The sequence below is a fragment of the Brugia malayi genome, assembly GCF_000002995.4.
Source record: "Brugia malayi strain FR3 genome assembly, contig: Bm_v4_Chr2_contig_001, whole genome shotgun sequence".
Classification (NCBI taxonomy): Eukaryota; Metazoa; Nematoda; class Chromadorea; order Rhabditida; family Onchocercidae; genus Brugia; species Brugia malayi.
Window position 1 is genome coordinate 5,795,783 of NW_025062476.1, and position 18,370 is coordinate 5,814,152.

General features: G+C 32.3%; 4 protein-coding genes across 6 annotated transcripts; 2 read left to right on the forward strand and 2 right to left on the reverse strand.

Moving 5' to 3' along the window:
- Positions 1-1,225: 1,225 nt before the first annotated feature.
- Positions 1,226-3,146, forward strand: Bm6142 (Uncharacterized protein; the record flags this gene model as incomplete). Of its 2 annotated transcripts, none has more annotated exons than XM_043078553.1 (6): positions 1,226-1,408; positions 1,781-1,937; positions 2,163-2,265; positions 2,408-2,545; positions 2,665-2,777; positions 2,902-3,146. In XM_043078553.1, the coding sequence occupies 6 exons, from the start codon at positions 1,226-1,228 to the stop codon at positions 3,144-3,146; spliced, it is 939 nt and encodes a 312-aa protein (XP_042934487.1). The 2 variants fall into 2 exon arrangements, with proteins under 2 accessions (XP_042934487.1, XP_042934486.1); XM_043078552.1 differs by having other exon boundaries at positions 2,950-3,146.
- A 2,136-nt stretch (positions 3,147-5,282) lies between these two features.
- Positions 5,283-7,349, forward strand: Bm3910 (Uncharacterized protein; the record flags this gene model as incomplete). Its single annotated transcript, XM_001899854.2, has 4 exons — positions 5,283-5,453; positions 6,077-6,203; positions 6,478-6,665; positions 6,891-7,349. The coding sequence occupies 4 exons, from the start codon at positions 5,283-5,285 to the stop codon at positions 7,347-7,349; spliced, it is 945 nt and encodes a 314-aa protein (XP_001899889.2).
- Positions 7,350-7,633: 284 nt separating this feature from the next.
- Bma-asna-1 (Uncharacterized protein) lies at positions 7,634-10,165 on the reverse strand (the record flags this gene model as incomplete). Of its 2 annotated transcripts, XM_001899855.1 has the most annotated exons (9): positions 7,634-7,786; positions 7,933-8,055; positions 8,144-8,230; positions 8,379-8,486; positions 8,773-8,923; positions 9,215-9,305; positions 9,532-9,598; positions 9,681-9,828; positions 10,059-10,165. In XM_001899855.1, the coding sequence occupies 9 exons, from the start codon at positions 10,163-10,165 to the stop codon at positions 7,634-7,636; spliced, it is 1,035 nt and encodes a 344-aa protein (XP_001899890.1). The 2 variants fall into 2 exon arrangements, with proteins under 2 accessions (XP_001899890.1, XP_042934488.1); XM_043078554.1 differs by lacking the exon at positions 10,059-10,165 and having other exon boundaries at positions 9,681-9,683.
- A 1,187-nt stretch (positions 10,166-11,352) lies between these two features.
- On the reverse strand, positions 11,353-17,584 carry Bm7266 (Uncharacterized protein; the record flags this gene model as incomplete). Its single annotated transcript, XM_043078555.1, has 19 exons — positions 11,353-11,360; positions 11,473-11,610; positions 11,772-11,838; positions 12,000-12,094; positions 12,411-12,642; positions 12,739-12,877; positions 13,013-13,110; positions 13,288-13,431; positions 13,689-13,944; positions 14,207-14,335; positions 14,447-14,512; positions 14,951-15,093; positions 15,251-15,368; positions 15,594-15,716; positions 16,044-16,412; positions 16,588-16,666; positions 16,932-17,109; positions 17,335-17,466; positions 17,552-17,584. 19 exons carry the CDS (start codon positions 17,582-17,584, stop codon positions 11,353-11,355), a joined length of 2,547 nt encoding a protein of 848 aa, XP_042934489.1.
- Positions 17,585-18,370: the final 786 nt, after the last annotated feature.

An 18,370-nucleotide genomic window follows, 5' to 3' on the forward strand; every position in this document is an offset into this window, starting at 1 on the left:
ATTCACTTTAGAGAAATATTGAATATCGATTAGCTGATTTCTATTATTCTCGTTTTTATAAGGGCACGAATAATGGCAATAAATATGCTCATTTGCAACATATTTAAATTAGATCAACGATTCAATTACTCCATCTGTAAATATGTTTGAATTTAGATTTATTAGTTGTTCACATATATAAAAACTTATGCGCTAGCTATAACACATTTCATTTTTCATACATGGATTAATGATTATTCCGGAATGTTATAAGTTCACTCATTCACCGCAAATAAAAAAATATTTTCAATTGATCAGAAAAATTAGTTCTAGTTGTCAGTGAATCATTTCAAGAACAGGTACTGATCTGATTAAATGCAGTAAAACCATTTTTCACCTGGCAACCCTTTTCTTTAGCTGTGATGAAGTTTATGTGCATATATTGCCTTACAAAATCAGAAGCAAAGAAATGAATCAAAATGAAACACAGTATTTTTTGGAAGTTTAATCAGAGTATCTTTTCACTTTTGAAAGACTTTAGAAAAGCAAAATGACATTGCTAATTTTTTGACATATTCAGAAGGTAAAACAGTCATAAAGCTGAAGTTACAATTTTTTACTCCATTAAAAAAACTGTCTTCAATTTCATTCTTTTGGTGCGGTTGGTTTGTTTCAGCGACTTTTTTCTGCTTCTAACATCAATGCAGAATTCGTAATCAATCTACTCACTTTCTTAGCTTTAAACTCAAAATTTGGAAATTCTTCATTCATCGTTATGAACGGTGATGATATTTATTAGAATATTTGTAGAGAATGCATTGATGTGAAAACTGTCAAATCTAGAGTATTTTTAGTTTTAATAAAGTAATTATAAGTTTTGGTGGATCATTCCACTTCTTTTAGTATTTTTTAATCCAATGTTTTGTTTCTCCTGTTCAATTATTTCCACTTTTAGTCATTATTTTTATTTTCTGACTAATGAAAATTCTTTGCTCAGAACATCCTAAATTATAGATTTGTTATATTATGTAATCCAAAAAAAGGAAAGAAAATACAGAAGTTTTGGGAAATAGAAGTCTAGATGATTTAAAATTCCTTAAATAAATAAATGAAAATGTGATGGAATATTTGGATTTTTATAGTTCAAATTTCACTTGATCCGGACGGCATGATTTACTTTATTTCCGATAAATTGTGACGCATGAAGCATAAGGAAAGAGTTACAAAAATTGTTTACCGATTCAATATGTCAAATTATCTTTTACACCCACCAGCAAAACGTACATTTTTAGCTCCACAAATATCTCAGCCATTGCAGTCAATTGCAATGCGACTAGATCGATGGTTGGACTACGAAAGTGGACATGCATGGTGTGAAAGTGCTTACAAATATCAAACTATTTCAGTTGTTGCTGAATTTGCCAACACTGTCAGTTGTTTATCTTATTTTTAACAAACGTAGCATATTCAATTACTTAATAAAAAGTGAAACATCAATTAAACTTCATTTGCTTTCATCCTTAATTTCATTATCAAATTATTATTTCAGGATTTAGTCAAAATGAGAAGTTCGTGTAAAAACATAGTAACATTATCTCATGAATGTTTTTCGAAGTGAATACTAGCAGGATTATTTTTAAGTAGTATATTTCCAAAAACCAATATCTTATCCATGAAAACTATTATTTAGCTCATTATTAAACATGCATACATATTTCAATGAAAAAATCTTCACTCCATTTGATTAGGTAATTTATAGTTAAAATTTAATGTATAAATTTGAAAAATGCATATGTTTCAGGTAACAAATTTACCACTGATAATGTTACCACTTCTGAATGTTCTTCTGATAAAACCATACATCGAGACTGTTAACTGCATTGTAATTATGCCCCATATTCTCTTAACTGTAAATGGCATTGCATCTACTTATTATCATGCTACTCTCAATCTTTTTGGTAAGTTTTATTTTATTTATTATTTATCATCTCTTATTAATAAAATGAAATTAAGAACTGGTAATACTATAAAATGATCCCGAAAGTTAGGAGAATTTATTTGTTGGTTAAAATGTTTACATATATATAAACATGACAAACAATTTTGAGGGAAATATTACACAGTTTTTGTAATATTCCTTATAATATTCCTTTCCAATTTCACTTTTACCCGTCTTATTCCAGGTCAGCTAATTGATGAAATTAGTATCTTATGGTTGTTGATGATGTGTTTGGCTGCTTATTTCCCAGTTTTCAGCTTCTACCCACAGCAATATCATAAATATATGTGTGTGTTTCAATACTTGATCAGCACTACCGTGTGATTTGTTCCTCATCTTCCTTACTATTTCAGCAACAGACACTAAAATTACTTTAATTTTTGAAATTATAAAATCAGTAGACTCTCAGCTGCGATATTCAACTTATAGCGGTAGAGTGCGTTGTGCGATAGCAATAATAACTATGGTAGTTAGTACATTTTGTTTCGTGAAACCATCACTAAATGCACTGGTATTAATGTTATGGTCTATACCAAGTATCGCTATCATCCGCCACGAAGCTGCTAAGTGAGTTTGTTATCTGATAGTAACCATTGCAAGATGAATTTCTTCCCGAAAAGCTATGTTTCAGTTCTGAAATTTTGGATTCCATATGTATTCCAATAATTTATTAGTCCTTTTTTCAGTGCTGGTATTCCTGAAATCATCAATTCTCCAAGGAAAATATCAGTACTATGGATTGCAGCTTCCATTTGTTGGGTATCTGACCGAGTGTTTTGCGATTTCTGGCTTTTTTTAGGTTTTTTTTTTAAATAAATGTTTCTTTTTTTTTTTTAAATAAATGTTTTTCAGATAGCAGAAATGGAATTTTTTGAAATAGCCCATCGATCTTCTGCAGAAACTTCCATAAAATTTGATTTCAGAATCAAACTATTTGATATGCTCAAACAACACTGCCGTAACTATTTCAGGAACTCCATACTTCCATGCACTCTTTCATTTGTTGAGCAGTTTGGCAGCTTATAACGTTTTCATCATGTTTTCATTGATTGACATCTGTAGGCGCAGTGACAAACACCGTTATAGATACCGCATAAAATATTTTCCGGAAAAAGGACTTATTAGGCTACCATATATCGTCCTTAATCTTGACTGCAAGTATTTGTGATTTTTCTAGTCCTCTTTTACTTCAGTATTGTAAGGTACCGGGTTTTCTTTAAAAAATAAAATGCAATCGATGAAATGTTATTCATTTTGACACTTTTATTTTACCATAGTTTTTTTGAATTTCAATCCACTAATCATAATATTATTCAAGTAGAAATGAGTTTCGTAACTTGTAAGTTTATGTTTTGGTTGGTGACAAATATAGAAGTGGAACTATAAGAAGGGGAAAAAAATACGAACCTTTAGGTTACTTTACACCATCCAATGATAATCTGAGGCATAATTTTAATTCATTGTTGTTAAATGTGTGTTATTAAATGAAATAAATATTTAAGTTTCTTTGTGCATGAAACAATAAGGTTTTTGTAAAGTATTTCAGAATTCTTTCGATCCGGAAAATCATTCTGGTTTACCTACTCTTATTCTTTCATATAATAATCAAGTAGACTGATTTTACGATTCAGAAATTTGATTTATCAATTTCTTCATTATTAACCTTCGAATTAACACTTGGATTAATCGGATAAAATTTAATACTGTGGATTTTGAAGATATGAATATTTACATTTACGAATCGAATACTGGACGGTAGGAAAAAAAATAACGAAAAACAGAGGATTTAAAAATGTCTGATGTAATAGTAATTTTGCTATTTCCATATTCAAATAAGATGGAAGTTGCTAATGAAATAATATATTTATGAAGTTCAAAATTGATATTTTATATGTCAGTCACTTAAATCTTAAAATTTATAAAAATGTAACTTTTCAGACATGCTGTTCTCGTCACTATTTATTAATCACAAATCAATCACTCAAGTTGATGAATAATTCTTGCAAAAAATTTAATAAAATTAAAGAAAAAAATGACAATAATTGAGAAAAAAAATGAATATTGTCTACCAACAACGTTATTGCTTCCTATACCAGTAAATGATTGGATATATTCTTTATGCATTATCAATTTTTACTATTCAATCATCGATACTGTTGCTAGATTCACGATTTTTGTCATGGATAGTGGTGATAATTCTTTGTGATGATGATTTAATTATATTAAATTAACTATACTAAATATCACTATGGTAAGAAGATACATGATATTATCTATGACTGCGTTAACTTGCATTCATTTGTGAGATCACTCTACTATAACTTTTTTTTTAGAAAAATCGTCGTTATTATGTCTTATGAGCATGGAAGTTAAAAATTTCACTACAAAATCGCTGTTGTACGGTTAATCCATATTTTTCATATTTAATTCAAACCGATATCTAAAATGAAATTTTGCTGGTGCTTCAGTGATCAAAAAAAAAGTAGTGGTATTGAATGTAGTGATAATTGGTCATTGTAATTTAATGATTGGAAAAACAAATAAAAGAAGTGGAAATTCAGAAGATCTGTCACATTTCCCTGTTTGAAAAAAGAAATTTGTAGATGGAAAAAACAGATATGCCTCTTTTATTTATTTTTTTTCTTCCAGTTTTGGTTTTATTTTTCAGCTTTTATCAATATAGTTGATGGATTGACATCATCAATTTGAAATGAGTTCCATGTAGGATCCGAACAGAAAGATCGACATCCCTCCCTTATTCTTGTTTCGATCGCATCATCAGCGATTAATACAATCGTCTCCTGTATAAGTTCCTTTATAGAAGAATCTTTGTTTTTTTACTACAAATGTTTCTCCTTCACTATTTATTATATTAGTATTGACTGACAGGAAATTTCAATAACGAGCTCTCCTGTTTTTAAAAAACTTTCAATTTAAAAAAAAACTTTCAAATGAGTTCAACAAATTTAAGAATTGTTTTATTGAAGTACGATGAGTTCAACTGCATAGCGCATTTCTGAGCGATGATTCAAGAACTCCTTGATACAAGCGATGCACAATATATCATTCGATTGCTAGTAAAGTTTTAGGTTTTGAAGAAAAAACTACAAAATTAAATTCCTTCTCAAATTGTTCTGCAGTTGTCCTGCTTTTGCAAGCTGTATTAATATTGTTTATCGTCAGACCATTTCGCATAAATTATGGTCAGCTTCAGTTGTAGAGTAAGCGTTAACTAAAAATGATTTATAAATCAATTCTAGTTTCAGGGTTTTCTTAAAAGCACTGAAAGCAGTGAGCATTACAAATGATATTTGGAAAAGCTTCCCCACCGGAACACCAACTTCGCCAGTCTGCTTTTCTTGCTGTAACCATTTCAACTGTTGCTGTAATCACTTCTATTATTACTTTGCCAATGCTGTATTCATTTATTATTATCTTCCAAAGTCACCTGTTCCGTGAAATAGAGTACTGTAAGGTTAGGAAGTTTACTCTATTTTTATCGTAAATTGCTTTTCCAGCTTTAAATAATTATGGATAAAAATGTTTTTCGCTGAATCACCAGCGATTAACTGAAATAGAATTTTTCCGTTTCTTTAATTTTCCTCCAATTTTCCAATTTGCACTTCTCTAGATTTGGTCTTCAAATATATTATTTGATTTTTTTCCTCGTCGTCGACCTCTTCTCTTCATTCATTTGAAGTCTTTTAAATGGATTAAAAATTCCTTTTCTCAACATTTTCTTCCAAAAGATCAAAATTGTTGCTTTGTCCAATTTATCCGCACGGCGAGTTTAAGGCAAAATATCATGAATCTGCATTAAAGTGAATAATGTAAAAATGTAACAACGTAACATCATTTGATGGGGTCTTGCAAATATTAGTAGCTGTGCCTATACATCTTTACTGCAATCATTAGAAGTGGAAAATCTTTCAAATTAAATTTATCCTTTTGTATTTCAAAGCGAAAAACTGTGCTGTATGCATAATTTCTAAAAGGCACTGATATATTTTCATAGCTCAATTATCCGATTAATATAGAACTCTCGATCACTTAACTAGCTATCGACAATTAGAAAACTCTTAACTGGTTAAATTTCAGGCACGAACAAGGGATATAAATATAGAATTTTCATTGCTAAGCAATAAAGCCAGTGACATCTCAAATGACAGAATGAAACGACAACATAGCAATTATGGGATCAATTCAAATGGACCTTCTATCTTTGGTACTTTTCCTTCTATGTTCATATTTTTCCGAAAGAATTTCAACCATTGCAAAGATGATACTAGAATAGAGTCAATTTTCAGTCTATCTTATTTCCCAACAAATGCTAGAATAGTACAACAATTAAGAATCACACCTTGAAGCCATCTTATTGTAAAGCTACTGCAATAGAAAAACGACAGCCTTACATATCCAATATAAACTTATACTTTGTAATTCTATGATCTCTGAATTTTCAAAATGTTCTTTCATTTTCTTCTCTACTTTACTTTCAGATCAATATCCACAGCTATCTCTTAATACAAACCATAAGTTATCTTCACGAAGTTTTTGCTCGTGTCAACAAGGATCAGTGGGTCAATCAGGAGCTCCAGGTGATAATGGTTCTCCGGGTGTCGATGGTATGCCTGGTACAGATGGTAACAACGGACGAGATGCGAAAATACTTGTTGTGTTAGAAAAGGTAGAATGAAAATCATTGAAGATTCCATTTTGATACTGAATTAAAGCGACCAGTCTGAACAACGAAATAGTAACTCACAAAATTCTCATACATTTACTAAATATGCTAGAATTCATATAGTCGTATTCCGCATAAAATAAAGTTGTCCTAAATGCTACAAAAACAGTCATAATTTATTAGTATACTAATTTTTTTAAGCACGGAAATTAAGGCTTCTTCATTTAGGAGAGTGGTTGTTTCGTCTGTCCACAAGGACCACGTGGAGTACCAGGGATGCCCGGTTTTAAAGGACTTAAAGGAGCAAAAGGATCATTGGGCAAAAACGGTACAGATGGTGAAGATGGACGAATAGGACTGCAAGGGGCGAGAGGTCCTGCTGGTGATATAGGGAAAATTGGTCCTAAAGGTGTATATGGCAAGCCGGGTAGTTTAATCAAAGTAGGGACATCTCAAGGACGCGGCTTCAAAGGAAGAAATGGCCCATCAGGAGGTTACGGACCGCGAGGTAAACCAGGCTGCAATGGAAAGTCATCAGATGGACCGGTTGGTCCACGTGGCATTCCTGGTTTAGAAGGCAAGCCTGGAACATCAGGGACCGTTGGACCACCAGGAGCGCGAGGTAGAATGGGCGAAAATGGAAATTGCCGACTATGTTCGAAGCTACAACTGCTGCCTGGTTACTAGAAAATTATGAAAACTTTTCGTTTTCCGCTGACTCATCGGCAATGATGTTCAGGAATTAATTCTGTTATTAGATATTCACTTCTTTTAACTGTAAAAGCATCAAAAAGAAAAGGTTATGCTTAAACTGAAAAGAAAATTTCCCGAAAAAAATTTCAGTAAGACAACAAAACTTCCGAACAAAATCTGCAATTTAAAAACTAATACGGACGATAGTTCTTATGAATTCAAGGTCAATCAATATGCATAGAAATAAATAAATTTACAAACAAAATTTATAAGAGATTTTAGTGAGTCGTTAAATTATCAACGGTACTGCTGTTTAAGTCATACGGTACAATTAAATAGCGACTGAAATTGCGCAGCTGTCCCGGACCACGTACTTCGCTTTCAAGCAGTGGTAATTTCGTTACATTAAAATCTTCGTAGAGATCAGCAATCTATAAATCAATAATGAAAAGTTCTTTCGTACTACTATTAATAGCAATAAACTAAAAAGCCTTGGTATGAACAAGACGAAAATTATAAAAATATATAAAATTTTTCCATGAACAAGAAATTATGTCTTAAATTTGATAATTCAAACCTGTTCCAAATATTTTTTCTGTATCCCATATCTTGCTGAACATTTCTTACATTTCACACAACCATTCTCATCCTCTTCCGGATACAGTAATTGATTGACAATAATATTATGTGTATCGATGTTCTGCAATTTTTTTTTTTTTTTTTTGCATTAACAAATAAATTCAAGAAAAATGATACTACTAAAACAGTATAGATGAAGAAATTAGGACCTGTTTCGTTAATTCCTGAATAAGGCGTTCCGTTTCATAAAGAGATAAAAATTCGGCAATGCATACACATACGAAGGTAGTAAGGTCCTATAATAGATGAACAGATGAACTCCACCACTTATTAAAATTATTGATAGAAAATTCTGAACTAGCAAATTAATGAAAAGTCATCAATAAATTTATCCCAATCTAAAATATTTTTGGAGCTTCTAATGAAGTATCCAAAAGAACATACCGGATCCTTGAATTGAGAATTTATCCTCCTAACTACGTCTAATGTTTCCCTCAGCTTATTCGTCGTATCATCCGCCGAGATTTCACCAAGACCTAACATTCCACCCATCTAAACATGACACATACAAAAAATATGAGACAAATAAACATGTCAGAAAACTATAAATTATCTTATAAATTAATCATGCTAATATAACTTTCACCTACAGAAGTAAAACAAATAGAGATGTTTTACAACTGAAATGTAACCCTTTTATTTCAATCAAGCCATATCAGTCTTCGTAAGTAAGAAACATTTTTTCATTTTAAAACCTTTTTAATGTTATATATATCGTAACTCCAAATAATGTTCTAGGTATGACACCGTACAATTTTAATGAATAAAACAAATTTACCTGCGTCATTAGAGGAGCAAATGAACTCTGTAGACCGATAAGTTTGCCCAAACTACTTTCGATAAGCGTTGGAAATTGCAATAATCTTAACGTATGACCTGTTGGAGCTGTATCAAAAACAACTACGTCAAAGTCCATTGATTGTATTAATCTGAAAAGATGCCACAATTCCTCGCTAACAAATAAAAAATTGTGGAGAGCACAGTAGAGTGGGTACATTCAGAAGCACATAACTTAGCAAAACGATCTTTTATAAAAAAGTGGCCTATAAAAATAACGGATAGTATAATTAGCAGTGGATATAAAAAGTTTAAAAAGGCGGCTTATTAAATAATATCATAAAAAGGAAGCAAAAAAACAGTACTAACACGCAAGTTACTATAAAGAAATATAAACTGTTTTGAAAATAATGTCAAAAAATTCTTTATAAAGCACTTATTACTTCATCATTTGCGAAAAACTCATTGCTTCATCGATACCTGGAAGACCGCCAACCATTTCTTGTAACACTTGTCTGCCAAGACTTATGATGTCTGGAATAATTAAAGATCTAATGTAATAGTCGCTGCTACAGTTAACACTTAGAATCGAAAAAACCGGAATAAACTGTTACGCTTAAACTTTTCTGAAGTTTATAATGCAGAGATGTGAGCATATCGAAAGGGAAATGGAACACCATAATTAAATTCCGCTACAAATTAGCCGAAATATCTAATTCATATAATTGATTCCAGAGTAAATATGATTACAAAGATATACCTCCTTCACTACTCTCTACTCCAGGATTAACCATTTGAGCATCATTCCCGAGGTTTGCTTCAATCTCCTATAAACAAGAAAGTAGGCATAAACACAAACTGTGGGTCATAAATATAAATGGAAGATTAACGTTGATTTCTGGAACGAACCATTGCATACAAGTTATTGAAGCCATTCACGGCGCTTGGAGTTTTGTTGAATTTTTGTGCAAAGGCATCCGATATATTGTGTGCAGGGTCTGTGGAAATTATAAGCACACTTCGCCGTACTTGTGATAATTGAATGGCTAACGAACAACTACAATTAACTAAGTAATTAGCAAAATAAGGATATGTAATTATAACAGCATTAAAAGTGCAAAAGTCCGCAAATTTCGAACATATTTTCATACCATCTACAGTAAATCATGATCTAGGATAATAATTAAGCTATCCCATAAGTTATACAGAAATGAGCAAAAAAGTTTGCTGCACAGTTACGAACCTGGAAGAGTGGAAAATGAAGGATAAATAAAATGAAACCAATACCTGCATGTCGTCTTACCCACACCACCTTTACCACCCACAAAGATCCACTTCAATGTCGTTTGATTGATTACATTTTGTAACGTAGGTTCTAAGGTGTTCTCCATCATAGTCTAAATCTGAACCGAAGGCTTACTCTATCTTAATAACTGAATTAAATTTCATTGGCTGATTAATTTAGCGTCTCAATTTCGCACAACAATGTTTTCGAAAATGGACGAATTCATGGCTTTATATTTGGTCGGGTTTCTTACTCATTCTATTCCAACTTATGAAATAACCTTGTACTAGAATTGTCTTGTCACTTTTCCTTTTGAAAAAAAAGATTGCATAAGTGTGAAAACGATGTTAAATGCCCCGTCTATTAGTCTCCCTCACTTAAGTATCACTTAAAATTGAAGAGCAAAGCTTCCAAATTCCCTTACTACGCCTTAATCAATATCCTGACATACTCTTTTGCTAAACCCCATCGCCGTCATTTCATGAACAAAATCGGGAAATCTCGTTAATTTTGTGAATGGCTACTATCTGACCCTATTACCTTAGCATCACAGGCATACTACATGCACACATACATACACAACACACATACACACAAACACTTCCGGTCATAAGTAAGCTAGCTACTGTGCTCCATATTACAAAATGCACGAGACCGTGGTTTTTCACTACGCCACACCGAGGCTTCCGAAACAGTTCGTTAAATTCAGTTTCCGGTTGCATAGGTGTCACAATGCGGGGGTGGTGACGGTTCCGGTGATAAGGCTAGCAAGGTTCGACGACAAACACAATAGCATGGTCAGGACAGCAACAAATACTTTTTATTGAGAGCAAGGAGAAAATAATATATGTCAACTGTATAATTTAGTGCAGACTGAGGGCGACATTGATGACCAGCGGGCCATTTCGATTGAGAAATTACAGATGCAGTTATTGAAGCAGTGAAGCTTTTCTTAACGGAGCAATCTAGACAAATGCTGCCGACTAACTTAAAATTTTTTTTTCATATAATATATTTGTGATAGTCGATTTAATCTAACATTTCATTTCACACAAATTTTTACAGATAATATCCAAACATACAATATACATAATCACTCTTAGTTCATATTGGAACTGAACTTTAAGTTCTTTAGCTATAGCGCCACCTGTATTCATTAAGATGAGCGAAACGAACGAAAACCGTCAGTACTTTCACCACCATTTATCATAAGTAAGTTATGTTCAGCAGATCAGTATCAATTAAGTTGTCATCTATTGAGTATTTTGCAATAAAATCCGTTTTTGTCAAAAATTCTCAGTTTTCTGAAATGTTGATTATGAGGATAGGAAGAGCAAGGAAAGGTTTCGAAGGCAAAGAATTATTTGAAATTTTAAAATGTTTTGAAAAATAGAAAAAATTTGAAGGGAAAGTTACCAGCAACATAAAAGAATATATAGCCGTCCCTGATGCATTCAGAAATGACTTCCGCTTCCGTTCTTTCTTCAACGTCACTATCATCAAAATGTATCCAGGTATTGCTGTTTAGGTTTCTCAAATCGCATACATAATGCCCTGAATTTTCGTTCATATATATAGTTAATTTCTGGTTAGGGAGAGTTAAATGACTTTAAATTTAAATTTCAATGGGGATTTTTAAAAGGCTGGTTCATTTCTTAAACGAAGTATTGTTCGATGGAGTGACAAACGCCCTTAGTTATAAAGTGAATACTGACCTTTACTTGAACCAATTCCCTTATGACTGATAACTGCAGCGAGGTTATAATCACATATCGCACCATTCTACAAAAGAAGTATATAAGATTTCCTCAGAAATAGAATAAACTAAATAACAGCTCATATAAGCATCTAAACTAACAAGCTTTCTTCGAAAATTTTCAGAGTAAAAAAAAAAAATGTTTGGATCTGAACAACAGCATCACCATTCAAGTCAACAAACGTACCGAGATAATGTCAAGAACTGGTTTGTAATGAAAATTTTCATTAATAAGGAAAATCGCATTCTTCCTGCTACTATTATACTTTCGAATCGGCAATTCTATAAGGATAGAAGGAATAAAAGTCAAAAAAAATTCTGAGAGACATTTTGTAACGATTTTGACGATGATTATAAACTTTAATTAAAGCGACCTTTAACTGTCATTCAAGCTATAAATGGATGTTTGTTATGGGTATTTTGAAAACTTTAAAATTTTAAATTTTTTAAATTTTATAGATGGAGGTTTGTCATCGGAAAACTCCATTAAACATTAATATTAAAAAATATGTTATTAAACAGATATCCAGTAAAACTTATATTTCTGCAGGTTTTCATGAGAAAAAGATAAGGAAGAGAAAGGAACAAAGAAAGTTACTGTGAGATTTGCCATCCTTTCCGACCGTATATAATGGTCTATACCGAAGCCATCTGCTGTTAAAAAATGTCCAAATTTCAACATTTAATAAAGCGGCAAGGGCAAGAAGTTCAATTTCTGTTGCCCATTCGCCATCATTTGTCATTTTCTTGATATGTTCCTTCCATTTAGCCAGCGAAAGGTGGTTCACTTCTCGAAGTAGATCGTTATAATTCTCTTCAAATTTCACTACCTTGAAAATGTAATGATTGGACTATTTACTTAATTTACAATTTAATTTACATACTTAATTTACAAACATTATTTAGATAGAAAACATGTCAATTACATTTTTCCTAACGATCAAGTGCTCCTCATCACTTCCTGATAAGTAAAGCGCTATGGAACGAAAGAGACAGTTTCCATCTGCTACAACAGGTGCAATCTTTGAAGGTACGCTTTTCTGGAAAAGAGGTTTCTTCTCTCGCCTGTAAAATAAATTTTAAACAGTTACCATATTCACTTCTACAAAACTGCAATCAATGATTCTTTTCACAAGCCATGATGATTTGATCCTTGCTAAGAGCTTTATAAAACTATCCAAAAAATCCTAAAATCGATACCGAACTGCTGAAAAACGGTAGCGAATATTTAATTCGGCACAACAGCGTTCACAAAAATCAGGTCGCGGTAAACAGAATAACGTTAAATAGTCCAGTCTCTAAAAAATAAATCAAGGTCACAAAGAGAGAAATATTTGTATTTGCAAAATAATCTATTAAAAAAATTTTGCATACGAATTAATAATTTTAATAAAGAGAAAGATCTTTCACACCCTACGTCAATAAAACAAAAATTGAGTTAAGCAAAATTACTAGAAAAAAAACAGATGGAAAACCTCGTCAGCATTCGAATCATCTGCAACTACTGAGGACTTTGTGGACAATCTTAATTTTCCCGCTAACTTTTCACCATCGCAATCTTTAATTTCCTGAATTTTTGGTGTACTTTTTTTAACGGTTCGTTTAAGATCCTCTCTTATCTAAAACGATTCTATTGTAAGTTTTCAAAGTGTTTCAGTACTCTCATGTAAAGGTTTGCGAAGGGAATTTAAAAAATAACTTAAATATTTAATCCTTCAGAATCAGTAAAAACCATGTCAGATTCTTTTTCCCCTATTTTTTTAAATAAATTACATCATCATTTATAAAAAAGAATTATAGTGTTACAAAATAACTTTAATACCTTTAGTAAAGAGTATTCAAGTTAGAAGGGAAGTCAAACCAACAAAAGACTTACATTTTCTGAATTACTAGAACCACTCGAAGCTACATAATTCGGAGGTGTTTCCAAAACAAAAGACACTTCATCACTGTTAATACTATTGCTGATAGGAAGGAGGCTGCTAAAAGAACTTTTAGGCTCATAACATTCTCTATTACAAGAAATTAAACGAATGCACATTGAAAGCTTCACTGCATCTTTCAATTTTCTTTGTCTTGCTCTTGATGTTGAATGCTTGAAATCATAACGCTTCAGAAAGATGATCAAGCACCTAAAATGTATCACCTTTAACATGCTTAATAAGCATATAAATACAATGTATTGAAAAAAGTGCAGCACTTGAATGTTAATGAATCCCATGAACTTTCAACCTAAAAAAAACCAATGCAAATCTCTAATTACCAGACAGTATTACGTCTTGAAGAATAATAATTCCACATCAAACTAAGGAGCTTCCACAGTGAAACCGTAAATTGATAAGAATGCGCTCAAAGTATTCCGCATTGGTAAGATATTTAAACTACATAACTCACTTTGAAAAATTAAGGAATTCATGACTCATGGTAGCGTATTTTCCACTGCATTGAAGACAGATATGTTCAACCACTTCACTTTTTAAATAATTTTCTAACAATACTTGTAGCGAAAGTGAGTCACTGTTGCTGTAAAAATTTGTTGAAAAAAGTTTGATGTTGTTACTTGAAGCTATAAATTGTTTAGAAAGTTTTTGTGAAAGAATTTGAATGAGATAAGTAGACAGACACCAAACCTACACTTTATTCACGATTTGTATTGGCAGAAACAGTCCCTTTTCACACATCATTTGTTCGACACCACATCTGCAAGAATTATACCATCATTATCCTACAATCTAGCTTTTTAAATCAGATTATGAGAATTATATAGATTTTATTTAAGAAGAGAAGCTTGATAAGAAACTTGAAATGAAAGATTCTTATCAAACTTCAATGGCTAAGAAACTCAGGAAGTCTGATGACTCATATCCAAAAAACATCCCTACAAATTGCTTTAATTCTATTGTAAATGCCAATTTCATTAAGTCTTCTAAATTAAGCCTTTGCATATCAAATTGCATCGTCCCCTATCAGATATTAGTAGGTAAGACTAGTGGAATGGGGTTAGAAAATAAGGGAAAGCGAATGACGTTTCTTATATGTATAATCATATCATGTAAAAACTTCGATAATTAATAATATAATCAGAAAAATGTTCACTTACATTTCACAAGTAAATGCTATGTAAGTAGAAACACTAACTTATTGCAAATAATTTCATGTTTCAATTCGAAACCAAAAATTGACGAAAGAGATATCATTGATTCGGTATCTGTACTGATTGCAAATGATTTTAGTTCAGAGTCAATTTTATCCAATACAATAGTTAAAAACTCTTTCACATCCTGTAATCACTAACATCATTGACTGCACAATGTCAAAAAAGTGACCTTCCTCTCTGATTTTTTCCTTCATCTTCCCTCCCTTTTCTTTGGCTTTGCCAGAACTTAGCAAGCAAAAAAATATAATTTGAATATGAAAATCAAAAATCGAATACGCTACCTTCTGTTCACTCATTTCAAATTGCTCGTCGTCTAGAAATTTAAAAACATTTTCCAGCAAACACCGCTGCTTTGCACTGGGTGATTTCTGGTAATTTTTTCGAAGTGCTTTTAAAGCGCTGAAAAAATCACATTAGGGATGTGTTCACATCGTATCACGAAATACAACATAAGATATTTTAAAGAATATAGATCGACTTCACTGAAAACAACTTTTGTCAGCAGTTTGGACCGCATGATCCTTCGCAGTCTTCTACATTGTAAAGTTACTTCCATCTTCATTTCCCAATAAGAACAAGTCAATTTTATAGAAAGATAAACAATAATATAGTTAAAAAAAAAACCTCAGAAAGGTGCCTTGTAATGATTCTGGTACGATACTTAACATATCATTAAAGGCCTCAATATGAAACAATCCTTGTAATAAAGCATTCACATAACATGAGTTTCTTTCAGAATTCAGAAATCTAGAAGGATGCATACATTGGAAGATAATGTGATTGAGTGCAGAACAGATAAACGACAATTTACGCCTATTGCTGTTTTTTTCTTCAAAATATTTTTAAAACTAATTTATATTGTAATAACCTGAAGTAAACATTTTAAATAAGGATCTCAATGTTGAATTATCGACTCTACTTCAGGCCTGGAAGGGTCTTCATTTGTTTTCGATTAAACCCTAACTTTCCAGTCCCTATTTATTTGCCTACTACTAATACAAACGAATCCGCTCTTACTGTGACTTATTCTGCTACGAAAATTCGAAACATTCATATGCTGCACAACTGTTTTACCCTTTCAGTGAAACTGTATCTGTTCTTGCCGATAACCGCTCGGAACTCGTTGCGAGATGAGATGCAGACTGTCTTCTACGAGTGCACAAAAAAGCATCATCCAAACTGACAATTCCTTTCTTCGAATTATTGCTTTTTGTAATTACTCCGTTTATTTCCAATATTCTGTTTTCAGAGTGTTGCTTGATAAGAGGACTTAGCAAAATATTTCTGACTTCCTTCTGAGATTTATGAGCAAAACTTTTGCTGGAAGAATGGAGATAAATATCAGTAGATGTGGTTAGTTTTCTTTTCTGATTCCAGTTTTTCATACGTTGTGGGACGACCTTGTCATTGTTCTTCTCGTTTTTGTTCCACTCTATCAGATTTCTTTGAAAAATTAAAAGTAATAGTGGTTATGAGAAGAACATTTCGTGATTTTACAAAGACTAGAACGAAAGCATTATTCGAGAGCCAATGTGTTTCAAAAGTATATGATCCTACAGATCATACAAGCCAGCTTTTGTGAACAATTTGGCATTAACAATACCAAGGAAAAGCATACCTGCCAACACAAGTCTGATGTGTTACACTTATCTGTTGGAATGTTGACAATTGCTTGACCAATGTTCGTTTCTGAACCACTAACTGTTGCTGACTCTCCGATTTCGTTTCACCAAAAATTGGGGAAGGATTACGAAAGATTTATTGGAAAGTGATATATAATAGCAATCTCCCGCCGTCCAAAACCAAATTTAATTACAAAGAATTACCACAACATTTTAATTCATCTGAACGGGATTCGTCTGACTTCAGACAAATAAATATATGACGATTATATCGAATGTTGCCAATCGATTACCGGTTATATTCTCACAAAAAATCATTTTTCGATTCTTCAAAGTCAACCTGTGCGTTTCTGTTGGAGATAACGAAAGGCGTAATAAATCGTGTGACAATCTTTAGATCTTTCAGGCTTTATTAATACATGCTCATTGCAGTCAATGCCCGATTTAAGTTTGCAAATTCGGAATACCAAGCTACTGCAATCTTCCGCTCGTTCCAAGCCGCTTATTTGTGTGCATTCCTGAATTCGTACACAATTTTTACATAATGGAACCAAATCTTCTTGAAATTATGAACTGAATTTATGATTTAAACGATGACTGCTCGATAAAGCCTTCAACATCAACGTTATCACTATAATGTTTAATTTCTTCTGCATAATGATACATCTGGATTCAGTCTTTATACTCTCCTCCTACCGGATGTGAATAAATCCTGTCATTATCATAAATAGGAAGAAAAGAACTCTTTCCAGACGTCGTTCTCCATTTTCCAAATAAAATATTCGCAGGGAGCTTGCTTCGCCATCGTTATACAGCTCAACAAAGCCAGGATGTAAATAGTCCGTGAGTAGCACTTCATCTTTTTCCACGTTAATCTTGAAATAAATTACATTATCAGTATTGTCTCTTATTCTGCAAATTTGAAATGAAAATTTAAAAGAAATGAATATTAGTTCCTACCGATGCAGGCCATTTTGTTAGATACCAAACCATGTGATTTGATGTTGAACTGAGCCACTGCTAAACGTAGAAAAAAAGGAAAATAAAAACAAAATTAATACATTGATTAATTACAATTAACATTCAAGAGCCATATGTGATACCAGTAGAGTTCTATCTGATAAGCACAGAATCATATCCGATAAATATCGAGTCTTAATGGCTAGGACTATGCTTGATGGGTATCGAATCATGCATGAACGTCGTACTGTTATCTGCCTTTGCATAGTCATATGCCACGAGCACAAATGATAAGCGAAATAATCAATACATTAGTTATCCTATGAGAACGGCATGTTCTCAATCATATTCGAGACATTTTCTTACCTGTAAAATCTGTCTATTCCCCTACAATCCAATCATCCTCTAAAGTCATCAAAGTCTGCTATTAGGAAGATATTTCCTAGATCAATTATCAGCAATAACCAAGTAACCCGATTTTATTCACATAAATCGACACTGAGACCTGTATCGAAAAATAAACTCATCCATCTGTCTGTGTTTCTCCTTTTTCTCCCCATCTGAGTCACACATCCTTCCCCAAAATTTGCATAACGATTATCTAAAACTACGTCTTATGCTATATCCGCATCGTTATCACATATCTTATATCAAGTCACTAAGATATTTCTCGAAATCTGTTTCTAAATATTTCAAAGCTTTCAGTGAATCAAACTATTCTGAGCTTGTTTTAACGCCTTATGACACATGCATTTCGTGAGATTCTCCTATCGTTGGAGATACGTACGTGTTTTGTTTTTATTTCTTATCATAATTTAA